Source organism: Mustelus asterias, chromosome 29 (genome assembly GCF_964213995.1).
Source record: "Mustelus asterias chromosome 29, sMusAst1.hap1.1, whole genome shotgun sequence".
Taxonomy (NCBI): Eukaryota; Metazoa; Chordata; class Chondrichthyes; order Carcharhiniformes; family Triakidae; genus Mustelus; species Mustelus asterias.
In genome coordinates, this window is record NC_135829.1 from 23,766,121 (window position 1) to 23,793,426 (window position 27,306).

The following is a 27,306-nucleotide window of genomic DNA, read 5'->3' on the forward strand; positions in this document are numbered from 1 at the left end:
CAATGTTCTCAACATGCTACTCAGGTACTGGCTAAAGAAATCGCCACACAAAATGGACAAAACAGCCTTGGAAGGCAATAGTAGTTCCAGGAGATTTCAAACATTCAGTGGTGACAGTATTGATTAAAGATAATGTTACAGCGCTGGAGAGAGGGTGTCCCAGAGGAGTCATGGACAGAATCAATTTGCCGAGAGCCAAGAACAAATAACATGCAATGACATTGCTCGGTATAGTCTATAGGCCACACAGTGGGAAAGATGCAGAGCAGGGGTCAACAACATGTCGATCGCTGTCCGTCTTTCAGTAGCTCACATTAAGTTTCACACTGACAACCAAACAGCTACAAGCCAATAAGTTGTGTAAAACAAGAATCGTGGGAGAAGCCAAATTCACAAATGGGTGTCGGTAAAAATGCAGAAGCCCAGAATGATCTGAAAAGAAGGGAAAGTATTTTCCGAGCATGGAAACAAGACCATCAGGGACAAAGAAAGCTGCTGGGTACGGAACCAGTACAGGCCAACTTTCTGGAATAGGCTTGAGGGGCCAGATGGCCTACTCCTGCTCTTCGTTCTTATGTAATAATATTTATATCACAATATCTTACGATTCTACAGAGAACATAGAACATAGAACAGTACAGCACAGAACAGGCCCTTCGGCCCACGATGTTGTGCCGACCTTCATCTGAAACCAAGATCAAGCTATCCCACTCCCTACCATCCTGGTGTGCTCCATGTGCCTATCCAATAACCGCTTAAATGTTCCTAAAGTGTCTGACTCCACTATCACTGCAGGCAGTCCATTCCACACCCCAACCACTCTCTGCGTGAAGAACCTACCTCTGATATCCTTCCTATATCTCCCACCATGAACCCTAATATAATATGAAGCTGGGCTTTTAGACATTATGTGGAGATGCCGGCGTTGGACTGGGGTAAACACAGTAAGAAGTTTAACAACACCAGGTTAAAGTCCAACAGGTTTATTTGGTAGCAAAAGCCACACAAGCTTTCGAAGCTCTAAGCCCCTTCTTCAGGTGAGTGCTAAACTAGGTCATGCATTTTGGGCGCAAAAATGCATAGTGAACACTCACCTGAAGAAGGGGCTTAGAGCTTCGAAAACTTGTGTGGCTTTTGCTACCAAATAAACCTGTTGGACTTTAACCTGGTGTTGTTAAACTTCTTACTGCTTTTAGACATTGGCAGGTACAGTGATCTCTTGACCAGGATTTCAACAGCTGAGTTTGTGATTTTCAGCAGCTAGAGCCACGTGTGATGTTTATTCCAAACCCTTTCATGGAAGTCGATGTGCAGTGACATTTCTGAACAAGCGAGCTCGCTGCTTAACCTGAATTCTGCCTCTTTGCAAATCTTCAAAATGACATTCAACAGAAAACAAGGTGCCCAGCAACTGCCGTTTGGAGTATTGTGGACATGGAGAATCATAGAGTCCCTACAGCACAGAAGGAGGCCATTTGGCCCATCGAGTCTGCACCGACCACAATCCCACCCAGGCCCTATCCCCACTTATTTATCATTTACTTCTCGACATTTTCTAAACTTGTTAAACATCTGAAAAGGAGGAATGTATCAGGATGTGGAGAAGTGACAGGACATGAATTGCTCCTTAGGAGAGCCAGTACAACGTGATGGGCTGAATAGCCTTCTTCTGTGCTCTGCTGGTTCTACACCATGATATCAGGAATTTTTGGGGGGAAAACTGATGCAGGATATCCAATAAACCCCCTTAGCACGAGGCTTCCCATTCCAAGGAATCCCAGTCCTGCTTGCTCCCAACCACAATTCGGTTACGTTCACCTTAGTGATGGAAAGGGATAGGCATGAACCTCGGGCCAGTGGTTTTAGCTGGGGGAAGGGTAATTATGAGGCTATTAGGAGAGAATTAGGAAACATAGGTTGGACTAGGAGATTACAGGGACTGGGAACGTCCGACATGTGGAGTTTTTTCAAGGAGCAGCTACTGCGAGTCTGTGATAGGTATGTCCCTGTCAGGCAAGGAGGAATTGGTAGGGCTAGGGAACCGTGGTGCACCAAAAAAGTTTCTTTGTTGGTTAAAAAGAAAAAGGAGGCTTATGTTCGGATGAGACGTGAGCACTCGGGTAGTGCACTAGAAAGCTTTAGATTGGCTAAGAGGGAGTTGAAGAGCGAGCTTAGAAGGGCTAAAAGGGGACATGAGAAGACTTTGGCGGATAGGGTTAAAGAGAATCCTAAGGCGTTCTATAGGTATGTCAAGAACAGAAGGTTGGTTAGAGCAAGTTTAGGGCCAGTTATAGATGGCAGAGGGAAGTTATGTGTGGAACCGGAGGAGATTGGTGAAGCATTGAACCAATATTTCTCTTCGGTGTTCACGCAAGGGGACATGAATATAGCTGAGGAGGACACTGGGTTGCAAGGGAGTAGAATAGACAGTATTACAGTTGATAAGGAGGATGTGCAGGATATTCTGGAGGGTCTGAAAATAGATAAATCCCCTGGTCCGGATGGGATTTATCCAAGGATTCTCTGGGAGGCAAGAGAAGTGATTGCAGAGCCTCTGGCTCTGATCTTCAGGTCGTCGTTGGCCTCTGGTATAGTACCAGAAGATTGGAGGTTAGCGAATGTTGTCCCATTGTTTAAGAAGGGGAACAGAGACTTCCCCGGGAATTATAGACCGGTGAGTCTCACTTCTGTTGTCGGCAAGATGTTGGAAAAAATTATAAGGGATAGGATTTATAGTTATTTGGAGAGTAATGAATTGATAGGTGATAGTCAGCATGGTTTTGTGGCAGGTAGGTCGTGCCTTACTAACCTTATTGAGTTTTTTGAGAAAGTGACCAAGGAGGTGGATGGGGGCAAGGCAGTGGACGTGGTATATATGGATTTTAGTAAGGCGTTTGATAAGGTTCACCATGGTAGGCTTCTGCAGAAAATGCAGATGTATGGGATTGGGGGTGATCTAGGAAATTGGATCAGGAATTGGCTAGCGGATAGGAAACAGAGGGTGGTGGTTGATAGTAAATATTCATCATGGAGTGCGGTTACAAGTGGTGTACCTCAGGGATCTGTTTTGGGGCCACTGCTGTTTGTAATATTTATTAATGATCTGGATGAGGGTATAGTTGGGTGGATTAGCAAATTTGCTGATGACACCAAAGTCGGTGGTGTGGTAGACAGTGAGGAAGGGTGTCGTAGTTTGCAGGAAGACTTAGACAGGTTGCAAAGTTGGGCCGAGAGGTGGCGGATGGAGTTTAATGCGGAGAAGTGTGAGGTAATTCACTTTGGTAGGAATAACAGATGTGTTGAGTATAGGGCTAACGGGAGGACTTTGAATAGTGTGGAGGAGCAGAGGGATCTAGGTGTATGTGTGCATAGATCCCTGAAAGTTGGGAATCAAGTAGATAAGGTTGTTAAGAAGGCATATGGTGTCTTGGCGTTTATTGGTAGGGGGATTGAATTTAGGAGTCGTAGCGTTATGTTGCAACTGTACACAACTCTGGTGCGGCCGCACTTGGAGTACTGTGTGCAGTTCTGGTCCCCACATTACAGGAAGGATGTGGAGGCTTTGGAGAGGGTGCAGAGGAGGTTTACCAGGATGTTGCCTGGTATGGAGGGGAGATCCTATGAGGAGAGGCTGAGGGATTTGGGATTGTTTTCGCTGGAAAGGCGGCGGCTAAGAGGGGATCTTATTGAAACATATAAGATGATTAGAGGTTTAGATAGGGTGGATAGTGATAGCCTTTTTCCTCTGATGGAGAAATCCAGCACGAGGGGGCATGGCTTTAAATTGAGGGGGGGTAGTTATAGAACCGATGTCAGGGGTAGGTTCTTTACCCAGAGGGTGGTGAGGGATTGGAATGCCCTGCCAGCATCAGTAGTAAATGCGCCTAGTTTGGGGGCGTTTAAGAGATCCGTAGATAGGTTCATGGACGAAAAGAAATTGGTTTAGGTTGGAGGGTCACAGTTTTTTTTTTTTTAACTGGTCGGTGCAACATCGTGGGCCGAAGGGCCTGTTCTGCGCTGTAATGTTCTATGTTCTATGTTCTATGTTCTTAACCACAAACTCAACAGCTTTCAGAATAATATTTTTTTAAATACAAGAGAAGCAGAAATTTATAAAATTAAATACTTACCAGTGCATTTTCTTTGACTTTCAAGTTATCAAGGACTACATTTCCTGCAATAAAATAACAGTAATTAAATTCACATTGACTGTAATTATGTAATAAAAGTCTTAAATCAACTCTTTCCCATAATTACAGAAAATTGCTTTTAACGTTTACAGAAGTGTGGCAGTTCAAAAAACCCAAAACCACTACTTTCACTGTGCAACTCTCACAAGCAACAGCTCTTAGCCACAATTATGTGACTTGTGTCTTGGCTCACTGCCTTTTATCAATCTTCATCGAACTAACGAGAGTTACCATTGGCCAGAAGCTGAAATGGACCAGCCATATAACTACCGTAACCACAAGTGCAGGTCAGGGGCTTGTAATTCTGCAGCTTCCATAGCTGGTTCGCCATCTATAAGACACAAGTCAAGAGTGTGACGGAATGCTCTCGACTTGCCTGGATGAGTGCAGCTCTAACAACACTCAAGAAGTTGGACAGTGCAAAGCAGCTCACTTGATTGGCACCTTAACTACCACCTTAAACATTCACTTTCTCCACCATTAGTGCGCAGTGTGTACCATTTACAAGATGCACTGCATCAATTCAGTTAAAGTTCTATTTATTAGTCAAAAGTAGGCTTCTATTAACACTGCAATGAAGTTACTGTGAAATTCCCCTAGTCGCCACACTGCGGCACCAGTTCGGGTACACTGAGGGAGAATTTAGCATGGTCAATCCACCTAACCACCACGTCTTTCGGACTGCGGGAGGAAACGGAGCATCCGGAAGAAATCCACGTAGACACAGGGAGAATGTGCTGACTCCGCACAGACAGTGACCCAAGCCGGGAATCGAACCCGGGTCCCTGGCGTTGTGAGGCAGCAGCGCTAACCACTGTGCCGTCTGAAAGACAACAGCTGCTGAAAAATACAGTAACTCACCAATGGAGAGAAATCTAATGAGTGTACTGACACTCTCCCATTCAGCAGTTAATTCATCAGATCCAAATACCCCAATCTCAAAAGCCTCAGCCATGCAGGAAAGCAATCCTCATCTTTGTACTGTGCAGCCTGGGTTTACATTAGCCATTGGGGAATGTATTAAATGGATGAGTTACTTACGTGGAGGCCAAAGGGTGAAGGAGTAAGAAATCCCAGATCCAATAATCATTGGAAAGATGCTGCGAAGATACACTGAGGTGTAAGGTACCTGTTCCTCATCAGGAATCATATCTAAAGCGCATGCTCCCTGCGACATCAGCCTCATCCCTGCACCGTGCTTTTCTTAATAGTGTTTCAACATGTGATAAAGGTCAGTATTTTTTTTTAGTGGGGATATGGCACACCAACCTTTCATGATCCGAGTTAATGAAACGATTAAGTTACTCAATGCCTTTTGCAAAAAAACGTATTCAGTAACATATATATCAGAAATCCAAAATATGGTTTTAAGACGAAACAAGGAATTCAATGAAAGTTCATTATAGTATAAAATTGATCATTTATCGATTGAAACTGTGTCTTTTAATTAAAGATTTTTTACCTCTCTGACTGAGCTTGGAAGACACTTCCCATGATTTTGGTTGTATATTCAGTTAAAAATATGTCTTCTCTCAACAATTTTGAGGACTGAGCACATCACTTATCAAAGTGGGTTTGAGGACTCTGGGTCTGCACTGGATGGAGTTTAGAAGAATGAGAGGGAATCTCATTGAAACTTACAGAATGCTGGAAGGCCTGGATAGAGTGGACGTGGGGAGATGCTTCCATTAGTAGGCAAGACTAGGATCCGAGGGCACAGCCTCAAAGTAAAGGGACAGCACTTTAGAACTGAGATGAGGATGAATTTTTTCAGCCACAGGGTGGTGAATCTATGGAATTCATTGTCACAGAAGGCTGTGGAGGCCGGGTCATTGAGTGTATTTAAGACAGAGATAGATAGGGTTCTTGATTGATGAGGGGATCAAAGGTTATGGGGAAAAGGCGAGAGAATGGGGTTAAGAAACATATCAGCCATGGTTCAATGGCAGAGCAGACTCGATGGGCCGAATGGCCTAACTCTGCTTCTGTATGAAGTGATCAAACTCACTAACAGTGCACCGCTAAATGACGCTTTATGCTGCTTCCAAGGAACTCAATGTCCACCACTGGCCATATTTTGTAATCCACTGTTTTCAAGGAGCAGAACCAAATACTGTCTCCTTAATGATCCTAAATGTCCAGCCATTCCAGATCCCAGAAGCAACCTCAATATTCACAGAATCTCTCTTAACTTTCCAGGTTAACCAGGACACCAAAATTCCCAATGATTTTCCAGCCTTGGCTTCTGCCTCAAAAACCTGCTCAAACCCACCACACCGCCACCCCCACCAACTTCAATACTTCCTGGCCCTGGGTCATAGGATCAGAAATTGGAATGGTCCATTCACCCACTCAAGCATTCTCTGCCACTCAGATTTTGGACGATGGGCACCTCAATTCCACCCATCTGTCTGCGCTCCTTGCCCTGGGTAACCACACGCAACAAAGGTGATCGCAGTCCCCCAAGTTCAAATTCTTCCCCAACCTCCATAGCCTACAGACAGAGGAACCTCTATTACACTGCATGTGAAAAAGTACTTCCTGATTACGCTCCTGGAGCTCTTCCTGGTATTCCGAGCACATTTCCCAGTGCCAATCTGAACTTTCCTGATTACACTACTTGATGTAATACCTCTCTCACCTTAAAATCATCAAATCCTACAGTGCAGAAAGAGGCCGTTCGGTCCATCGAGTCTGCACTGGCCACAATCCCACCCAGGCCCTATCCCCATAACCCCATGCATTTTACCCCAGTTAATCCCCCTGACACTAAGGGGCAATCCAACTAACCCGCACATCTTTGGACTGTGGGAGGAAACCCATGCAGACATGGGGAGAATGTGTAAACTCCACACAGACAGTGATCCGAGGTTGGAATTGAACCCGGGTCCCTGGCGCTGTGAGGCAGCAGTGCCAACCACTGTGCTACCATGCTGCCCACCCACCATGAGGTGAGCTTACTTGGTGCTGATTTACACAGAGTGAGTTCCCACATCGAGATTTTCCACTGACACTGCAATAATGAAAAGCCATGTGTCAACAGTTTACCTAATGGAAAAGATTAATTTGTCTGCTCGCAGGTGAAGCAACAATGAGACACACCCTGTCATCTTCTCTCTTCCTGTATTGCTACCTTCCTGACAAGAACAATTTTCTTTTGTAAAAGCGAGTACATTTTTGAATCTATTTTCGTTCTTGAATTCCCAGTTTGCCTTTGCACTAATCTCCTCCATCTTGCACATTTCTCACTCTGAGTGCAGCCCCCTTCACTCACCATCAGCTTAAGACCTTTTACCTACTATATTCCCTGATCATCTGTCAGCACGGTGGTACATTGGTTAGCACTGATGCATCACAGCGCCAGGGACCCGGGTTCAAATCCGACTTGGGTCACTGTCTGTGAGGAGTCTGCACGTTCTCCCCACATCTGCATAGGTTTCCTCCGGGTGCTCCGGTTTCACAGTCATTTTTTGAAAATAAAATTGTGTGTGTATAAAAACTGATAGGTCATGCTGCAGCCATACAGAACCTTAGTTAGACCTCATTTAGAATATGGTGTACAATTCTGGTCACCACTCTACCAGAAGATGATGTGGATGCTTTGGAGAAGGTGCAGAAGAGGTTTACCAGGATGTTGCCTGGTCTGGAGGGTATTAACTACGAGGGGAGGTTGGAGAGACTCGGTTTTGTTCTCACTGGAACAACGGAGGTTGAGGAGTAACTGATAGAGGTTTACAAGATTATTAGTGGAATGGAAAGAATGGATAGTCAGATGCTCTTTCCTAGGGTAGAAAAGTCAAGTACGAGTGGACATACATTTAAGGTGCTTGGGAAAAGTTTAGGGGAGATGTGCAAGGCAAGATGTTTTTACACAGAGGGTGGTTAATGTCTGGAAAACGCTTCCCGGGGAGGTGTCTGGAATTTCACAGTCCGAAATACATGCTGGTTAGGTGTATTAGCCATGCTAAATTCTCCCATAGCATGCCCAAACAGGTGCCGGAGTGTGGCAACTAGGGGATTTTCACAGTAACTTAATTGCAGTGTTACTGTAAGCCTACTTATGACACTAATACATCAACTTAAACGTTCCCCTGTTTGCAATGTCCTGACACTCTCCACGCTCAACGGCATTTCACTTCTGAAAATTTTAGAAACCTAAGAATGAGGAGGAGACGGCCATTTGGCCCCTCGAGCCTGCTCCACCATTCAATCAGATCATAACTGATCTTCTACATCAACCTCACTTTCCTTCACAGGCCCCACATCCCTCACTTGCCGTAGTGTCCAAAAATCTAGTTATCCCAGTCTTGAATTTACTCGATGGCTGTGAATCCACAAAAGGCGGCCTGGGACAGTGTTGGAGTGTACGTGGCAAAGTGAGTTAGCTCGGGCAGGTTGTGGCGATAGGGGCCTGGGGTGGGATTATTGTCGGTGCAGACTCAATGGGCCGAATGGCCTCCTTCTGTACTGTAAGGTTTCTATGATTCCAGGTTAGGGCCAGTGAAATGAGGAAGGAAAAGAACAGCAAGAAGAAGCATCTTGATCCAAAGAGTGGTTAGAATGTGGAACTTGCTTTCACTCGGGATAAAGGAACAGAAGCCAACACAGATAGGGTTACAGGAAGAGTGAGGGCAGCAATCCTTACAGATCATGATGTTGAGAACCTATTTGACAGCAGGAAGGGCGTACGTGGAGGGGGATATATAAGGCATAAATAAGGGACTGACATGAGTGGGAGGGGCTGACATGAAGGGGGATATATAGGGATACAGGGGAAAAGGGGCATATGGAAGGGGCTATATGGGAGAGGGGTACAGATACATGGGTCAGTCACTGTCTCCAGTAATGAGCAGGGTATGACTGGAATGGGGAGAAGAGGTATATGGAGTGGGTAAATGAGGGGTATTTACAGGGGGTATATGGGGCTTGTATATGGGGGGTATACGGTCTCTCCAGTTGGCGGCTTTGACTGGAATGAAGGGGTACATATGGTGAGGATATATGGAGGGGATATATGGGGGATGTATATGAGGGCTATATGGGGGCGAGTGGTATATGCGAGAGAGGGGTATATGGGGAGTGTATATGAGGGTTATATGGGGGGGGAGGGTATATGGGGGGTGTACTGTCTCTCCAGTTGTTGTGAGGGGCTGGGACGAGAATGAAGGGGTATATATGGTGAGGGTATATGGAAGGGGTTACATGGAGTGGGTATATGGTAGATGTATGAGGGGTATATGGGGGAGAGGAGCATATGAGGGAGAGGAGTATATAGAGACGGTTATATGGGGGGTGTATATGTGGGGGGGTGTATATGTGGGGGGGGTGTATATGGGGAGAGGTGTATATGGGGAGAGGTGTATATGGGGAGAGGTGTATATGGGGAGAGGTGTATATGGGGAGAGGGGCATATGGGGGGTGTACTCTCTCTCCAGTTGCTGAGAGGCTGGGACTGGAATGAAGGGGTCTATGTGGTGAGGGTATATGGAAGGGGTTACATGGAGGGGGTATATGGGAGTTGTATGAGGGGTATATGGGGGGTATATGGGGAGAGGGGTATATGGGGAGAGGGGTATATATGGGGAGGGGGGGTATATGGGGGGTATATGGGAGGGGTATATGGGGGGTATATGGAGGGGGTATATGGAGGGGGTATATGGGGGGTATATGGGTGGGGGTGTATATGGGGGGTATATGGGGGGGTATATGGGGGGGTATATGGGGGGGGTGTATGGAGAGGGGGTATATGGAGGGGGTATATGGGGGGGGTATATGGGGGGGGGGTATATGGGGGGGGTATATGGGGGGGGGTAAATGGGGGGGGTATATGGGGGGTGTACTGTCTCTCCAGTTGCTGAGAGGGGCTGGGACTGGAATGAAGGGGTCTATATGGTGAGGGGACATGGAGGGGGTATATGGAAGGGGTTACATGGAGGGGGTAAATGGGAGATGTATGAGGGGTATATGGGGGAGAGGGGTATATAGAGACGGGTATTATAGGTGTACTCTCTCTCCTGTGAGAGGCTGGGACTGGAATGAGGATCTGCAGCAATTGCCGCTCCCGGGGCGGAGAGTTAAACACAAACTCCCCATTGCTGAACAAGCCGCATCACTCCCCATCCCCCCGCTCCTCACACACACCCACACCAGCTCCTCACCTCCCCAGATGCCCAGTTTGAGCTGAGATTTGTCCAAATTCTCCACATAATCCCCGAGGCCCCGGTTCAGGAGCTCGGCCACCAGCGCCTCCAACACCATCGCCCCGGGACAGCGGCAGCGGCACTTCACAGCGCCACCAGCGGCCCGGAGGACTTAATACAACTGCACCGCCTGGCCACTGCTTGTGTACACACACTGTCCCTGTGTACACACACACACACACTGTGTACATACCGCCCCTGTGTACACACTTAATACAACTGCACCGCCTGGCCACTGCCTGTGTACACACACTGTCCCTGTGTACACACACACACACACACACACTGTGTACATACCGCCCCTGTGTACACACTTAATACAACTGCACCGCCTGGCCACTGCCTGTGTACACACACTGCCCCTGTGTATACACATACACACATTGTGTACACACTGCCCCTGTGTACAAACAATACAACTGCACCACCTGGCCGCTGCCTGTGTACACACACTGCCCCTGTGTATACACATACACAGTAAGAAGTTTAACAACACCAGGTTAAAGTCCAACAGGTTTATTTGGTAGCAAAAGCCACACAAGCTTTCGAAGCTCTAAGCCCCTTCTTCAGGTGAGTGGGAATTCTGTTCACAAACAGAACTTATAAAGACACAGACTCAATTTACATGAATAATGGTTGGAATGCGAATACTTACAACTAATCCAGTCTTTAAGAAACAAAACAATGGGAGTGGAGAGAGCATCAAGACAGGCTAAAAAGATGTGTATTGTCTCCAGACAAGACAGCCAGTGAAACTCTGCAGGTCCACGCAACTGTGGGAGTTACAAATAGTGTGACATAAACCCAATATCCCGGTTGAGGCCGTCCTTGTGTGTGCGGAACTTGGCTATCAGTTTCTGCTCAGCGACTCTGCGCTGAGCAGAATTTGGTGCGTCAACACCAAATTCATCAGCCGCACTCACAAGACAGCCCCGAACATCACCCAAGCACAACGTAACGCCATCCACGCTCTCAAGACCAACCGCAACATTGTCATCAAACCAGCAGACAAAGGAGGGGCCATCGTCATACTGAACAGAACGGATTACTGCAAAGAAGTGTACCGACAACTCAACAACGAGGAACACTACAGACAGTTACCTGCAGATCCGACCAAAGAACACACCCGTCAACTCAACAAGACTCTGATCAAGACCTTTGATCCGGACCTTCAGAACACCCTCCGTGCTCTCATCCCACGTACTCCCCGCGTTGGAGATCTCTACTGCCTCCCGAAGATACACAAGGCAAACACACCCGGCCGTCCCATCGTATCGGGCAATGGGACCCTGTGCGAGAACCTCTCCGGCTATGTCGAGGGCATCCTGAAACCCATTGTACAAAGAACCCCCAGCTTTTGTCGCGACACGACGGACTTCCTACAGAAACTCGGCACACATGGAGCAGTTGAACCAGGAGCGCTCCTCGTCACAATGGATGTCTCAGCACTCTACACCAGCATCCCCCATGACGATGGCATTGCTGCAACGGCCTCAGTGCTCAGCGCCAACAACTGCCAGTTTCCAGATGCAATTTTACATCTCATCCGCTTCATCCTGGACCACAATATCTTCACCTTCAACAACCAGTTCTTCATCCAGACACACGGAACAGCCATGGGGACCAAATTTGCACCTCAATATGCCAACATCTTCATGCACAGGTTCGAACAAGACTTCTTCACCGCACGGGACCTTCAACCGATGCTATACACTAGATACATCGATGACATTTTCTTCCTTTGGACTCATGGTGAACAATCACTGAAACAACTTTATGATGACATCAACAAGTTCCATCCCACCATCAGGCTCACCATAGACTACTCTCCGGAATCGGTTGCATTCTTGGACACGCGCATCTCCATTAAGGACGGTCACCTCAGCACCTCACTGTACCGCAAGCCCACGGATAACCTCACGATGCTCCACTTCTCCAGCTTCCACCCTAAACACGTTAAAGAAGCCATCCCCTACGGACAAGCCCTCCGTATACACAGGATCTGCTCGGATGAGGAGGATCGCAACAGACACCTCCAGACGCTGAAAGATGCCCTCATAAGAACAGGATATGGCGCTAGACTCATTGATCAACAGTTCCAACGCGCCACAGCGAAAAACCGCACCGACCTCCTCAGAAGACAAACACGGGACACAGTGGACAGAGTACCCTTCGTTGTCCAGTACTTCCCCGGAGCGGAGAAGCTACGGCATCTCCTCCGGAGCCTTCAACATGTCATTGATGAAGACGAACATCTCGCCAAGGCCATCCCCACACCCCCACTTCTTGCCTTCAAACAACCGCACAACCTCAAACAGACCATTGTCCGCAGCAAACTACCCAGCCTTCAGGAGAACAGTGACCAAGACACCACACAACCCTGCCACAGCAACCTCTGCAAGACGTGCCGGATCATCGACACAGATGCCATCATCTCACGTGAGAACACCATCCACCAGGTACACGGTACATACTCTTGCAACTCGGCCAACGTTGTCTACCTGATACGCTGCAAGAAAGGATGTCCCGAGGCATGGTACATTGGGGAAACTATGCAGACGCTGCGACAACGGATGAATGAACACCGCTCGACAATCACCAAACAAGACTGTTCTCTTCCTGTTGGGGAGCACTTCAGCGGTCACGGGCATTCGGCCTCTGATATTCGGGTAAGCGTTCTCCAAGGCGGCCTTCACGACACACGACAGCGCAGAGTCGCTGAGCAGAAACTGATAGCCAAGTTCCGCACTCACAAGGACGGCCTCAACCGGGATATTGGGTTCATGTCACACTATTTGTAACTCCCACAGTTGCGTGGACCTGCAGAGTTTCACTGGCTGTCTTGTCTGGAGACAATACACATCTTTTTAGCCTGTCTTGATGCTCTCTCCAGTCACGTTGTTTTGTTTCTTAAAGACTGGATTAGTTGTAAGTATTCGCATTCCAACCATTATTCATGTAAATTGAGTTTGTGTCTTTATATGCTCTGTTTGTGAACAGAATTCCCACTCACCTGAAGAAGGGGCTAAGAGCTCTGAAAGCTTGTGTGGCTTTTGCTACCAAATAAACCTGTTGGACTTTAACCTGGTGTTGTTAAACTTCTTACTGTGTTTACCCCAGTCCAACGCCGGCATCTCCACATCATATACACATACGCACACTGTGTACACACTGTTCCTGTGTGCACACTTAATACAACCTCACTGCCTGGACACTGCCTATGTACACACACGGTCCCTGTGTATACACACACAGTAAGAAGTCTCACAACACCAGGTTAAAGTTTGGTCCAACGCCGGCATCTCCACATCATGACTACCATATACACACACACACACTGTGTAAACACTGCCCCTGTGCACACTTAATACAACCTCACCGCCTGGACACTGCCTGGTACACAAACTGGCCCTGTGTACACACACTGTGTACACAGTGTCCCTGAGTACACACTGCCCCTGTGCACACTTAATACAACCTCACCGCCTGTACTGCCTTTGTACACACACACACACACTGTGTACACACTAACCCTATGTACACACTGCTCCTAGGCATATTTAGTACAACTGCACTGCCTGGGACACAACCTGTACTGCCTGTGTACACACAGACTGTGTAACACTGACCCTGTACACACTTAATACAACTGCGCCGCCTGGGACACAGCTTGTACTGCCTGTGTACTCACACAGACACTGTGTAACACTGACCCTGTGTACACACTTCCCCTGTACACACTTAATACAACTGCATCACCTGGGACGCAGCCTGTACTGCCTGTGTGTACACACACACACAGTGTATATACTGACCCTGTGTACACACTGCCCCTCGAAACATACTGTCCCAGTACACACATTGTCCCTATCTACACACGCTCCCCCTGTGTACACACACAGTCCCTGTGTACACACAACCGTTGTACACACACACTATTCCTGTACGCACACTATCCCAGTATCCATACTTCCCTCTATACACACTGTCCCTGTACACACGCTGGCACTATATACATATTGCCCCTCTATACTATTGAACAGAACAGGCAGAACAATGCATTTAAAAGCTGCAAGGAAGTTTCCTGAAGGTTCAGTTCTTCATAAAACCACTAAATACACACACACAGTTAATGTAGAACTTACCCCTTGTTCCAAAATAGATCTATAATCCCTGAACTCCTTAAGACTTCCCCTTTCCCAAATTACATCCAAATTAAATAAATCCATAAGTCAAACCCAGTTTATAGTTACTACAATAGCTGAGGATCAAGTCTGGGAAACGTCTCTTCCTGGTTCAGTGAAGACATTTAAACTACCTTTATGAAGGTTCCTGCACTCTCTTGGCTCTAAGACTTAGATTTGGGCCTAACCTCCTGGCTGTGAGTTGTGGGTTGACCCCTCAGGCTCTTTCGATGTGAACTGACCTCTCAGCTGCTAGATTAAAAACTGGCCTGCCTGCTTCTGAGGTTGTTAACATTGTATAATACAATGTTCCTCTTTGATTTTTCCTGCCGTGTCTGCATCACTCAAATTCCTGGACTCGAGAAATTAGCATGTGTACATGTGAAATTAGCATGGGCGGCATGGTAGCACAGTGGTTAGCACTGCTGCTTCACAGCGCCTGGGACCCGGGTTCGATTCCCGGCTTGGGTCACTGTCTGTGTGGAGTTTGCACATTCTCCTCGTGTCTGCGTGGGTTTCCTCCGGGTGCTCCGGTTTCCTCCCACAGTCCAAAGATGTGTGGGTTAGGTTGCTTGGCCAGGTTAAAAATTGCCCCTTAGAGTCCTGAGATGCGTAGGTTAGAGGGATTAGCGGGTAAATATGTGGGGGTAGAACCTGGGTGGGATTGTGGTCGGTGCAGACTCAATGGGCCAAATGACCTCCTTCTGCACTGTAGGGTTTCTATGATTTCTATGATGTACACCCCACTGATCTCTCACTCATCTAGGTAAACTGTTTCTTACTAGCAGGGCGATTTATATCTGTTTCTGTCTAGATGCCTGCTAATCTTGTTACAGGGAAAATCACATCTCTTGAATACTGGCCACTGCTGTTGGTAAGCAGATTTCTACCTGTTGCTGGGCAGGTTACATCCCATCATGCCTTGTTAAATTCTTATTACTTCTGTTATTAGGCAGATTCATGACACGTTCCCCCTCCCTTTTCAAAATGAAATGTCTTAATTAGAAAGATGTTTCATTTCTCAACCCTTTCCTTATCAGTCCTAACTTATTAAACATTTCAAAATTCAAGAGCGTGCACTATCATAGGAGTTACCCCACAGGATTTACTGTTCCCACTCGGGATAAAGCACCTGCAATGATGTTTGCTATCCCAGCCACATGGAAGATTTTTAAGTTAAATGGTCACAATAGCAAACTCCATCAGAATAACTGAGTGTTCTCCAGAAATGTCAAAGGATTGTGGTCTGTATATATGATTGTTTCTGCTGGGTTGCTGGCAACATAAAACTTGAAATGTTGTAATGCCAGTACCAGACTTAAAGTCTCTTTCTCAATGGTTGGATACTTTCGTTGGTGATGATTTAGTTTCCTTAAAAAATATTGCATCAGCTTCTTGAGGCGGTTCATCTTCTTGCAACAACACGTCTCCTTCACCAACATCATTAACACCCACTGCCAGTTTAAACCGCTTGGTATAATTGGGTGCTGCTAACACTGGGTTTGTCATCAACATGGTTTTGAATGCCACTTGGCAGTCCTCCATCCAGTTAAGGTGCTTGTTCCTCTTTAAAGCTCCGTGAGTGATGCTACCACACCACTAAAAGTTGGGCATGAACTTACGGTAGAATCCACTCATGCCCTTTTCTGGTGGTGGGTTCCACGGAGTCCCAAATGGCCTGTATTTTTACAGCTCACGGTGCAAAGGGTAGTGGTTGTCTGTAATTCGCTGTCCGAGTTGGTGGTGGAGGCAGAGACCCTAAACTCTGTTAAAAAGTACCTGGATCTGCACCTTAAGTGCTGTAAGCTACAGGGCTATGGGTTGGGTGCAGGAAGGTGGGATTAGAAGGGGCACCTGAGTGTCCTGGGGCTGGCATAGATAAGATGGGCTGAATGGCCTCATTCTCTGCTGTAACTTTTCTATGGTTCTATTTGACCATGTCCCACTGTGTCCCAGATATGTAATTTGGGCCTCAGTGAATTCACTACAAAATTCATCACGAGATTGGCTTCTTCTAAGCGGTCAGACAGTTCCTTTGGGTGGTGCAAATGTTCTTCCCAACCCTGACTGAACACCACTAAATCATCAATGTATATGGCACAGTGACTTAATCCTTGAAGCACTCTGTTCATGAGCTTCTGAAATGTTGTGGTCATGTTCTTCATCCTGAACAGCATAACTTTGAATTGATAAAGTTCTTGTGGCATCATAAAGACGGAAATCTCCTTTGCCCTCAGTCTACGGTACTTGCCAATAGCCCTTTAGAAAGTCTTTAATGGTGACGAATTTTGACTGCCCAACATTTTTCACGTAGTCTTCCAAACACGCAATAGGGAACAAATTCCTCTTGGATGCGGCATTCACCCACCTGTAGTTCACGCACAGTCTCTGGGGTTTTTTTATTCATTCGTTGGGCATGGGCGTCGCTGACTGGCCAACACCTTTTGCCCATCCCTAGTTGCCCTTGAAAAGGTGGTTTCATCCAGTTTGGGCACCATGATGATAGGGGAGCTCCAATGACCAGAACTCCATTTAATAATTTCAGTTTGGAGCATATTTTGTATTCTTTTGTAGCTGCGATAATTTAGTTGGGCTTAACCAATATGGATCTTGTTTGACTGAAGTGATGTCTCTCACATCTACATCATACATCGTTAATCCCTTTCTTCCTCGTCTATTTCTGTAAATATGTTTATAGGACTGCAATAACTCTGTCAATTTGCTCCGGCTCTTATTGGGGCAGTGACTTAATCACAGGTTTAAATTTTCCAGTACTTCCTCATTTCCCAAATTAATTTGAGGGGAGCCACTGTCAGAATTTTCCCCCTCGGCTTTCTTCTGCTTCATTACTAACAATACCTCATGCTTGTTCTCATCTCCTCAACCCCAAAAGTTCTACAACATGTTCACATGGCATGCTCTGTGTGACTTGGGTCTATCTGGGGTGCATACAGATAGTTTACCTGGCTCAGTTTCCTCTCTATATATACGACCCAGTGAATCTAACTGTCAGGGGTTCACCTGACACAGGTAAGAACAGGAACACTCCCTCTCTCCTGGTGAAAAAGTACGGATGGGATTTTATGGCTTCACTCGGGCAAGACCGTAAGATCCAGCCCGAGGCCAATGGAGATTTCCATTGCGGGAAATTACGCCCAGACGAGGTGGTAGAGTTTAGGCTGTCTTTAAATGTTTTCTCACCACCTCACAGGCCCCATTCGGTCAGTCCCTGAATTTGAGATGGGGTAATCTTGGCTATAAGCTCTCATCATAGTTTTCAAAGTTTGGTGCCACCTGGATGCCTGGAACCCTGGAGGATAGGTTGATGAATTGTACTGATTGATCTCCGGCTATTCATGACCTCTTTGAATCATCCTGACATAAAATTTGACCCTTGGCCTGATTGTATCTCCTTTGGTAAGCCATATCTCGTCAAGAATTTGGTTAACTCCTCAACTCCTGTCCTAGCGGTAATGGTTCTCAGGGGTACGGCTTAACATAATCAGGTGGATAGATCCATGATAGTAAACAAATATTGATTCCCATATCGTGTTCTTGGCAACAGCTCTACGAAGTTGATTAACATCCTTTTAAAAGGTTCTCCAAACACTGGGATAGGGACCAGAGGTGCAGGCTTGATTACAGTTTGCAGTTTCCCTATTACCTGGCAGGGCTAACAAGTTTGATAAAAAGTGATTACATCCTTGTATATTCCGGACCTGTAAAACTGCCTCAGGATTTTGTCTTGGGTTTTCCTTATTCCGAGGATTCCCCCTAATGGGATCCCGTGAGCTATTTTCAGAATCTCTTTCCTATACTCAGAGGGTGATATAATTTGGTGAGCTTCTGCCCATTTGTCCTCTGCACTAACATGCAGTGGTCGCCACTTCGCATTAATATGTTCTCCTGTACATACTAACACTCGGGAATGCACTGCGCTTCCAATGCTGAGTAAGCTGTCTGATAGAGTTGCTTTAATTTTGAGTCATTCTCTGCTGTAATTCAATTAACGTCTTTGAATTGAACACATTGGTCTCACTCTCTGTGTCTATCTCACTCTCAGTTAACTTGCTAAAGATCACATCAGATAACCTGATCTTACTGGCCTCACCCTGGACTCACAGCTCCTCCCTCTTTTGTTAGAAACCATAGAATTCCTACAGTGCAGAAGGAGGCCATTCAGCCCATCGAGGCTGCACCAACAACAATCCCACCCAGGCCCTATCCCCATAACCCCACATATTTACCCTGATAATCCCTCTAACCTACGCATCACAGGACACTAGTGGACAATTTAGCATGGCCAATGCACCTAACTAGCACATCTTTGGAGTGTGGGAGGAAACCGGAGCACCCGGAGGAAACCCACGCAGACACGGGGAGAAGGTGCAAACTCCGCACAGACAGTGACCCAAGACGGGAATCGAACCCAGGTCTCTGGAGCTGTGAGGCAACATTATTAACCACTTGCCACCCTGTTTTAGTTCATGAGCCTGTGATCGTGTCACTATGCAATCCAGAAAATCCCCAGGATGGTCATTTGTAATTTCTATGTGGTTGGATTCTTCACCAGCTGTTCAAATAGGTTAGGCATCATTACCATCTGTGATCCAACTATATCATTCCCCAGAATGAACTGAATGCCTGCAATGGGCTAGGTTTCTGCTGCACCTACCAATTTCCCCGCCTTCAAGCGACTCAAGCTTATTTTTACTAAAGGAATTTCTTTCATTTCACCATGAATGCTGCTGACCAGAACCTTTCCATTCAATTTCCATTCTGGACAACAGATATCTTTATCCCACAACATTAGGGATTGATTTGCACCCGTATCTCAAAGCATTTTATTATTTTTTCCCCTCCTATCCTGTCCACATGGAAACACTTCAGCAAAAAACACAACCACCACCCACTGCTCACTTTGCCCCTGTACAATCTGTGGACACATTTTCACCCCCAGTGTCTGCTCTTTCTCTTTGTGTACCAATCCGACTGGCTTCTCTTTTTCTCCAGTGTCTAAGTTCAATTTTCCCTGTTTAAGATGTGCGGGTTAGGTTGATTGGCCATGTTAAATTGACCCTCGTGTCAGGGGGATTAACAGGGTAAATATGGGGGGGGTTACAGGAATAGGGCGTGGGTGGGATTTTAGTCGGTGTAGAATTTGATGGGCTGAATGGCCTCCTTCTGCACTGTAGGGATTCTATGATTTTATGATTCTGTATATAGTCCCAACCTGCTGACCATTTAACCTCCAGCATAGTGATTTTGTGTGGTCCAGTTTATTACAGTGAAAATATCTCACCCCTCCAACAGATTCTGCTTTATTTTGGAGTGAAGGCTCCTTGGAGTTTCCAACTATTCCCTCTCTTGTTGATCTGTCCTCCCTTGGACCTTCCCAGAATCATACTGGCATCTCGAAGGTTAAACTACAAGGACAGGTTGCATAAACCTGACTTATATTCTGATTTGTATTTAAGATCAAGGAGTGATCATAGAATCCCTACAGTGCAGAAGGAGGCCATTTGGCCCATCGAGTCTGCACTGACAACAATCCCACCCAGGCCCTGTCCCCACTTATTTATCCCGACACTAAGAGGCAATATAGCATGGCCAACTGGGTGCTCCAGTTTCCTCCCGCACATCTTTGGGCTGTGGTAGGAAACTGGAGCACCTGGAGGAAACCCACGCAGACATGGGGAGAATGTGCAAACTCCACACAAACAGTGACCCAAGCCGGGAATTGAACCTGGGTCCCTGGCGCAGTGAGGCAACAGTGCGAACCACTCTGCCACGGTACCGCCTATCTGTATCTGATCAGTGTTTAAGATGTTAAACGGTTTCAATGGAGTAGATTTTTTTTATTCTTTAACAGGCTGTCACTGCTGCCTCACAGTGCCAGGCACACGTGTTCGACCCCAGCATTGGGTGACTGTCGGTAGAGTTTGCACGTCCTCTGTGGGTTTCCTCCGGTTTCCTCTCACAGTTTCAGTTTATTTATTAATGTCATGAGTCGGCTTATATTAACACTGCAGTGATGTTACTGTGAAAATCCCCTAGTCACCTCACTCCGGCTCCTGTACACTGAGGGAGAAGTTAGCACGGCCAATCCACCTACCCAGCATGTCTTTGGGGATGTGCAGGTTCGGTGGATTGGCCATAGTAGATGCGCGGGGTTACACATAACTTCATTGCAGTGTTAATGTCATAGAAACCCTACAGTGCAGAAAGAGGCCATTTGGCCCATCGAGTCTGCACCGACCACAATCCCACCCAGGCCCTATCCCCATATCCCTACACAGTTACCCGCTAATCCCTCTAACCTACGCATTTCAGGACACTAAGGGGCAATTTTATCATGGCCAATCAACCTAACCCACACATCTTTGGACTGTGGGAGGAAACCGGAGCACCCAGAGGAAACCCACGCAGACACGGGGAGAATGTGCAAACTCCACACAGACAGTGACCCAAGCTGGGAATCGAACCCAGGTCCATGGAGCTGTGAAGCAGCAGTGCTAACCACTGTGCTACCGTGCCGCCCATGTATGCCTACTTGTGACACTAATAAATAAACTTAACTTTAAAAAAGAGGAGAGGGCTGGGTGGATGCTTTTTGGGAGAGTCAGTGCAGACTCGATGGGCTGAATGGCCTCTTTCTGCACTGTAGGGAATACTATGGTTCTATGAACTGTTGCTTTTCCGGCTAGTCAGATTAAGAGGCGTTGGAGGAATGTAAATTCTACCATTAAACTGACCCAGTTGTCATTAACTACCATCCTGTGGTTAGTTCAATTCCTACTTACGTCGGGAGTCCGATAGTTTCTTGCAAGTCACGGGGGGAGTGGGAGGGAGAGGCATTTTTTGACCAAGGATATTGACGGAATGGTGAGAATTTATCCAGTGAATTGTGATGATTCCCATTCTCTCCCCCCCCCCCCCCCCCACAAGTTGCTGGATCTTATTTTGTAGACGGCATGACGTGTGTGTGGTGTCAGCTTTTTATTTTTAAACAGTCAAGTTGCTTCGCAGAACGAGTGCTGCCCCTGGTTGCATGTTGTTGTTGGTGGGTTGATGAAGCAGCAGTGGCCACAGGAACAGCACTGATTTCTGCTCCCGGGGCCAGGCTGGAGGTTTTGTGGGTTTCACACACACACACACACACGGACATCAGAACAACTTGAGTTTGTTTTTATTTCTAAAAATAACATTTCCTTAAAAAAAAACAACCTGAGATAGAGATGCTGCATCTACAGTGGCAAAATACTGGCTAAAGACAGTTGGCAAACTCCCAGAACAGATTTCCTTTTTATGCGGGAGACTTTATTAAAGACTTTGATTAGACAAAACCTGGAGTTCAATTGGTCGCCAGAGATTCCAAAGAAGAAGAAATCTTGGTTGAAGATTGGGTTCCTGCTCCTGCGGATGCCAGCAGTGCGCTGTTTCTGCTCTTTGCCAGGTTTCAGACACAGAGACAGGCAGCAGTTGATGGTCTGACAGTCTGTGACCTGTTCGTACAGACCCTCCACACTCAGTAAGCGGATCCAAACACGCTGCCTCTGGCTGCAGAACTCAGCCCGAAGCCGGAGGATGCCCCTATCCCCCAGGCTGGCACTGCTCTCCTTGGTCAGGCTCTGTCCGAGAGGTACCACCCCCAGGGCGAAGGGGACCCCCTGAGATCCCCTTCCACTGTGCTCTGGACTGCTGCCCGGGGAGCTGGATAGTGAGCCCCCTTCCCTGGAGCTGCCCAGCACCTCCCTCCAGCCTAGTGCCCGCACCGGCCGCTGGCCACTGGGCCAGGGAGCTGAGACTAGCTCCCTGCCCGGGCAAGGGAAGGCTATGCCCTGCTGCTCAGAGTGGTCATGGAACAATGATTCCTTCCGCCGGGTGTGGGGGCTCTCCAGAAGCCTGCAGAATCCATAGGGAGTGTCAGCCCGGGGCAAGTGGGGCAGGGAGAGGGCTGCCCGAGAGTGGGGGTCCCAGTCCGTGCTGTCTCCATCATGGTGACCGTCCAGCAGGCCCCCATCCCCGGGGGCAGTGAGCTGGCACTCCCACAGCCTCTGCTCCAATGCAGCCCTCTTCCAGGTGGCAGGTCGACTCCACTTCGGGGGGATGAAGAAGTCAGGAACGCGGTCCGGAGTCAAGACATTGACATTAAACATGATCCCTCAGGGGGTCCAGGCAGGAGGGTGAGGAGCTCCTGGAGTGAAGGTTTCTCTCTGGAGGAATCAATCTGTGAACAGGAAGGAAATTGTGGGTTATTATTTTGAGGCAAGGACTGCAATGAGTCACCTGGACTGATGTGGACCTCACAATCCCAGAGACTGTGTTCCAAACAGGTCTGCCAGCACCTATCACTGCCCTGATCTCTCTAGGGCCACTCAGATCACCTCCTAAGATAAGAAAGCTGCTATAGTTTTTAATAATTCCTATAATGATATTTACCCTGGCTCGTCCCCCTGACACTAAGGGGCAATTTTAGCATGGCCAATCTACCTTACCCGCACATCTTTGGACTGTGGGAGGAAACCGGAGCACCCAGAGGAAATCCACGCAGACTCAGGGAGAATGTGCAAACGCCACACAGAGGGTGACCCAAGCTGGGAATCAAACCCGGGTGCTGGCTCTGTGAGGCAGCAGTGCTAACCACTGTGCCACCGTGCTGTCCTAAATATATCTGTATGATATATGAAGACTTGCCTCCCCACCACCTGTATTGCAGAGCTGCCCATACTGCCCACGATGTGGAAATGCCAGCGTTGGACTGGGGTAAACACAGTAAGAAGTCTAACAACACCAGGTTAAAGTACAACAGGTTTATTTGGTAGCAAAAGCCACTAGCTTTCGGAGCAGGCTGTTCCTTCGTCAGGCGGGTGGGAGTTCTGATCACAAACAGGGCACAAAGACACAAACTCAATTTACATGAATAATGATTGGAATGTGAGTCTTTACAGCTAATCAAGTCTTAAAGGTACAGACAATGTGAGTGGAGGGAGCATTAAGCACAGGTTAAAGAGATATGTATTGTCTCCAGACAGGACAGCTAGTGAGATTTTGCACATCCAGGCAAGTTGTGGGGGTTACAGATAGTGTGACATGAACCCAAGATCCCGGTTGAGGCCGTCCTCATGTGTGCAGAACTTGGCTATCATACTGCCCATGCCAGCCTGTTTCCTCACTACCAGGATGCCCAGTCTCCTGGTCACTCAATGGGACAAACTTGTCCAGTCACGCAAACAGCAAATGCTGGAAATACTCAGCGGGCCAGGGGGGTATCTGTGCCGAGAGAAACAAGGGTTCATGATTCAGGTCGTCAGAACTGGAAAAAGTTATTGACAGAACAGGTTTGAGTCAGGGAGAGCTGGGAGGGGGGACAAAAGAAAATATCTGTGATAGGGTGGGGCAGGAGAGGTTAACTGGCAGAGGTTGAGCCAAAGGAGACAGGGGTGCTAAAAGTAAAGATACAAAAGATGGGCCAGAGGAGGTGAAAAACAGATTCATCAGCAGCTGCCATCCAAAAGGAAAATGTTCAAAGGATTCCCTCCCCAGGAGCCTAACTGAGTCCATGCACTCCCATCATTTCCTTCTTCCTCCCAGAACCACACGAGGGTTCCTCATGTTCCATCAGCCACCACTATTTCTGCACCTTCCCGCCTCCCCCCTCCCCTCCCCAGCATTCTAAAGGCACTATTCTCTCCAACACAGTCTGCTCCACTCCTCAAATCACCCCCAAACCCTGTCTCCTCCCCATAACACCCTTTCAAATGCAAACTGGGCAAAAACAGTGCAGAACATCTCCGCTTCCAATTATTTGTTATTTTAATTAGCGACCTTTCCCCTAGTCTGACCTTTCTGTCCCAGACCTGCTCGCCTGTTCCAATGAAACTCACTTAAGCTTGAGGAACGTCACCTCAACTTTCTACTGGTCACTTTGCAGCCTTCTGGACTTAACATTAAGAGCAATAATTTCACTCAGTAATCTCTGCTCCGATTTTCTTGACAGCAGCTGTTGGTGATGATTCCACTATTTCCCATTAACACCTTCTCTAGGTTAATACTTTCCTAACTTTTCCCATTTGTTTAGTCCACATCTTCATCCCTTCCTTCTTTACTCTTCCCAGCCTGTCTTAGACTTGCACTTTGTTTTCCTCCTGCCTCCCAACATCTCTACTTGTTACATCTGAAACTTTTCCCAATTTCTTCTTTCAGATTGATCTGTAACGTTAGCTCCTTTTCTCTCTCAACGGATGCTGCCAGACTGGCTGAGTATTTCCAGCATTTTCTCTTTTTACTTCAGATTTCCAGAATATTTTGCTTTTTCACCCAGTACATAAAGCTGCCCAGGCTGCGGGCCACTCACTCAGTACAACATATTATCAAATGGACATGTCATTAAGTTACACCATGTTTACAGTTCAGAAGGAAGCTTCACATGAGCTTTCTCCCTCACCTCCTCATCTAACCCCATCAGCTTATCTATCTGTTTCTCTCTTCCCCCCTTCTCTCACTCTCCTTTTATTTGTCTCAACAAATTATATTCCCGACAGTAGCGAGTTCCACATTCTCACAGCTCTTGGGCTAAAAGCATTGCTCTTGAATTCCAGGTTGGGTTTATTAGTGACTTTCTTCTCTTTGTGGTCCTAGTTTGTGAATCTCTGAACACTTTTCTATGCCTGTTCAATCAAAGCCTATCACCATGTTCAAGGTCTCTCTAAGGTCACCTTGTAACATTCCCTTCTGGAGAGAAAGAAATCCCAGCTCGTTCAGTCTTTCCTGACAGTGTAAAAGGGACGGAGAGGCTTTAACTTTCCACAATAGAGAGGCTTTAACTTTCTCCAGTAAGTCTTTTTAGAATGTAGAGATGTTCACTGTACTGCATGTGTGATCCAACCAAGGTTCAGTACAGGTAAACATTTCTTTCCTGGTTTTTCAATTCTACTCCTTAGAAATGTCTTTTTTTTAAGGCCATATTAAGCTGCATTGCTGGTTTGAATGATTTATTTGTACCTTTCACTCCTCTATCTATTTAAATTCTATCCAGACAGTCATGTTTCTAACAAAATGCACCACCTCACATTTATCAATATTGAAATTACAATTGACACCCATTCTGTAAGTTTATTAATGACTTCCTGACATAATTTTCCTTTGCATTATCTACAAGCCCAATTCGACCTCATTTGCAAATTTAGACACTGTATTTGGGGGCGGCATGGTGACACAGTTGTTAGCATTGCTGCCTCATAGTGCCAGGGACCTGGGTACGATTCCCGGCTTGGGTCACTGTCTGTGTGGAGTTTGCACGTTCTCCCCGTGTCTGCATGGGTTTCCTCCGGGTGCTCCAGTTTCCTCCCACAGTCTGAAAGATGTGCATTGACCTGAACAGGCGCCGGAGTTTGGCGACTAGGGGAATTTCACAGTAACTTCATTGCAGTGTTAATGTAAGCCTTATTTGTAACTAATAAATAAATGTTAACTTACTTGAAAGGTTGGCTAGTCAGGATGTTATCCCCAGTCTCCTGCTTACTCAGTGGATCGTTGTCCAGTATCCTGGTCACTCAGTATGCTGTCGTTCAGCCCTTTGGTCACTCTGTACACTGCTGTCCAGTATCTTGCTCACTGTACACTGCTGTCCAGTATCCTGATCTCTGTACACTGCTGTCCAGTATCCTGCTCTCTGTACACTGCTGTCCAGTATCCTGCTCTCTGTACACTGCTGTCCAGTATCCTGATCTCTGTACACTGCTGTCCAGTATCCTGCTCTCTGTACACTGCTGTCCAGTATCCTGCTCTCTGTACACTGCTGTCCAGTATCCTGCTCTCTGTACACTGCTGTCCAGTATCCTGCTCTCTGTACACTGCTGTCCAGTATCCTGCTCTCTGTACACTGCTGTCCAGTATCCTGCTCTCTGTATACTGCTGTCCAGTATCTTGGTCCCCCTGTGCCACATATTGTTTTTATAAACCAATCCATGATTCACCGCAGGTGCTCAACCCATTGGTTACACTCATTTATAAGCTTAACCAATCAAACAGGAAATTCTGGATTTATTTCTTTCTGACCAATTGTATCAGCCAACAGATTCAGCAGATGGGAACAACAGCTTGTTCGGAAGATTTAAATAAAAATTACAGGAGTGTAACTGTAAGTTCTCCCGAGCAGTTATCTATCGCTAGATGCCGACTGCGTTGCTGTGTGTTTGCAATTTACTGAATGTGTTTTCCCTGTCTGACAGTTTCAGGGAGAGAGAGAGTTGCTCAGACACGGAGCAGTGGACACAATGGACATCCGCTCACTGAAGCGAAGTAATTCTAAACCTGGAGATTAACTGGTTTATATTTTGTCCCCATTCCCTGGTCCTTAATTTGAAAAACATTCCCACTTTTAGCCAGACCAGTTTGAAGACAGGTGTGAGTGTGTGAGGTAACCTACAATCATAGCCTCTTTCAGATCTTTTGATATTGTGTTGACTTTGCTAAGTGAAGCTGTATCGCCAAAGGATGCCTTCAATTTATTACTGCAGACATGAAATATTAATCGGGTGAGGGAGGTTGCTTCATTTGGGGGCTTGAACGATCCTGGTTCAGGAATGACTTCAGGGTCGTTGTGGGAATCTGTATCAGGTTAGCAAAGATGTGGAGATGCCGGCGTTGGACTGGGGTAAACACAGTAAGAAGTTTAACAACACCAGGTTAAAGTCCAACAGGTTTATTTGGTAGCAAAAGCCACACAAG

General features: G+C 46.8%; 2 protein-coding genes across 5 annotated transcripts in view; both read right to left on the reverse strand.

Annotated features, from left to right (window-relative positions):
• vps13c (vacuolar protein sorting 13 homolog C) overlaps window positions 1-10,478 on the reverse strand; it is a 339,816-nt gene extending 329,338 nt beyond the window's left edge. For 3 of the 4 annotated variants that reach the window (XM_078200207.1, XM_078200204.1, XM_078200206.1), the window contains exons 1-2: window positions 10,349-10,478; window positions 4,131-4,174 (exon numbers count right to left, since the gene is read on the reverse strand). In XM_078200207.1, the coding sequence (XP_078056333.1) occupies window positions 4,131-4,174; window positions 10,349-10,448 (144 nt within the window). In that variant the 5' untranslated portion in view covers window positions 10,449-10,478. The remainder of the gene's footprint in view (window positions 1-4,130; window positions 4,175-10,348) is intronic. The other variant, XM_078200205.1, reaches the window with a different exon arrangement.
• Window positions 10,479-21,787: 11,309 nt separating this feature from the next.
• On the reverse strand, window positions 21,788-26,502 carry LOC144480465 (C2 calcium-dependent domain-containing protein 4C-like). The gene is made up of 2 exons (XM_078199914.1): window positions 26,049-26,502; window positions 21,788-22,804 (listed from the first exon to the last, which is right to left on the reverse strand). The coding sequence occupies exon 2, from the start codon at window positions 22,731-22,733 to the stop codon at window positions 21,822-21,824; it is 912 nt and encodes a 303-aa protein (XP_078056040.1). The 5' UTR covers window positions 22,734-22,804; window positions 26,049-26,502; the 3' UTR covers window positions 21,788-21,821.
• Window positions 26,503-27,306: the final 804 nt, after the last annotated feature.

Bases quoted from the DNA above. Each gene is read 5' to 3' on its own strand.
- LOC144480465 (XM_078199914.1), bottom strand. From the start codon at position 22,733: ATGTTTAATGTCAATGTCTTGACTCCGGACCGCGTTCCTGACTTCTTC.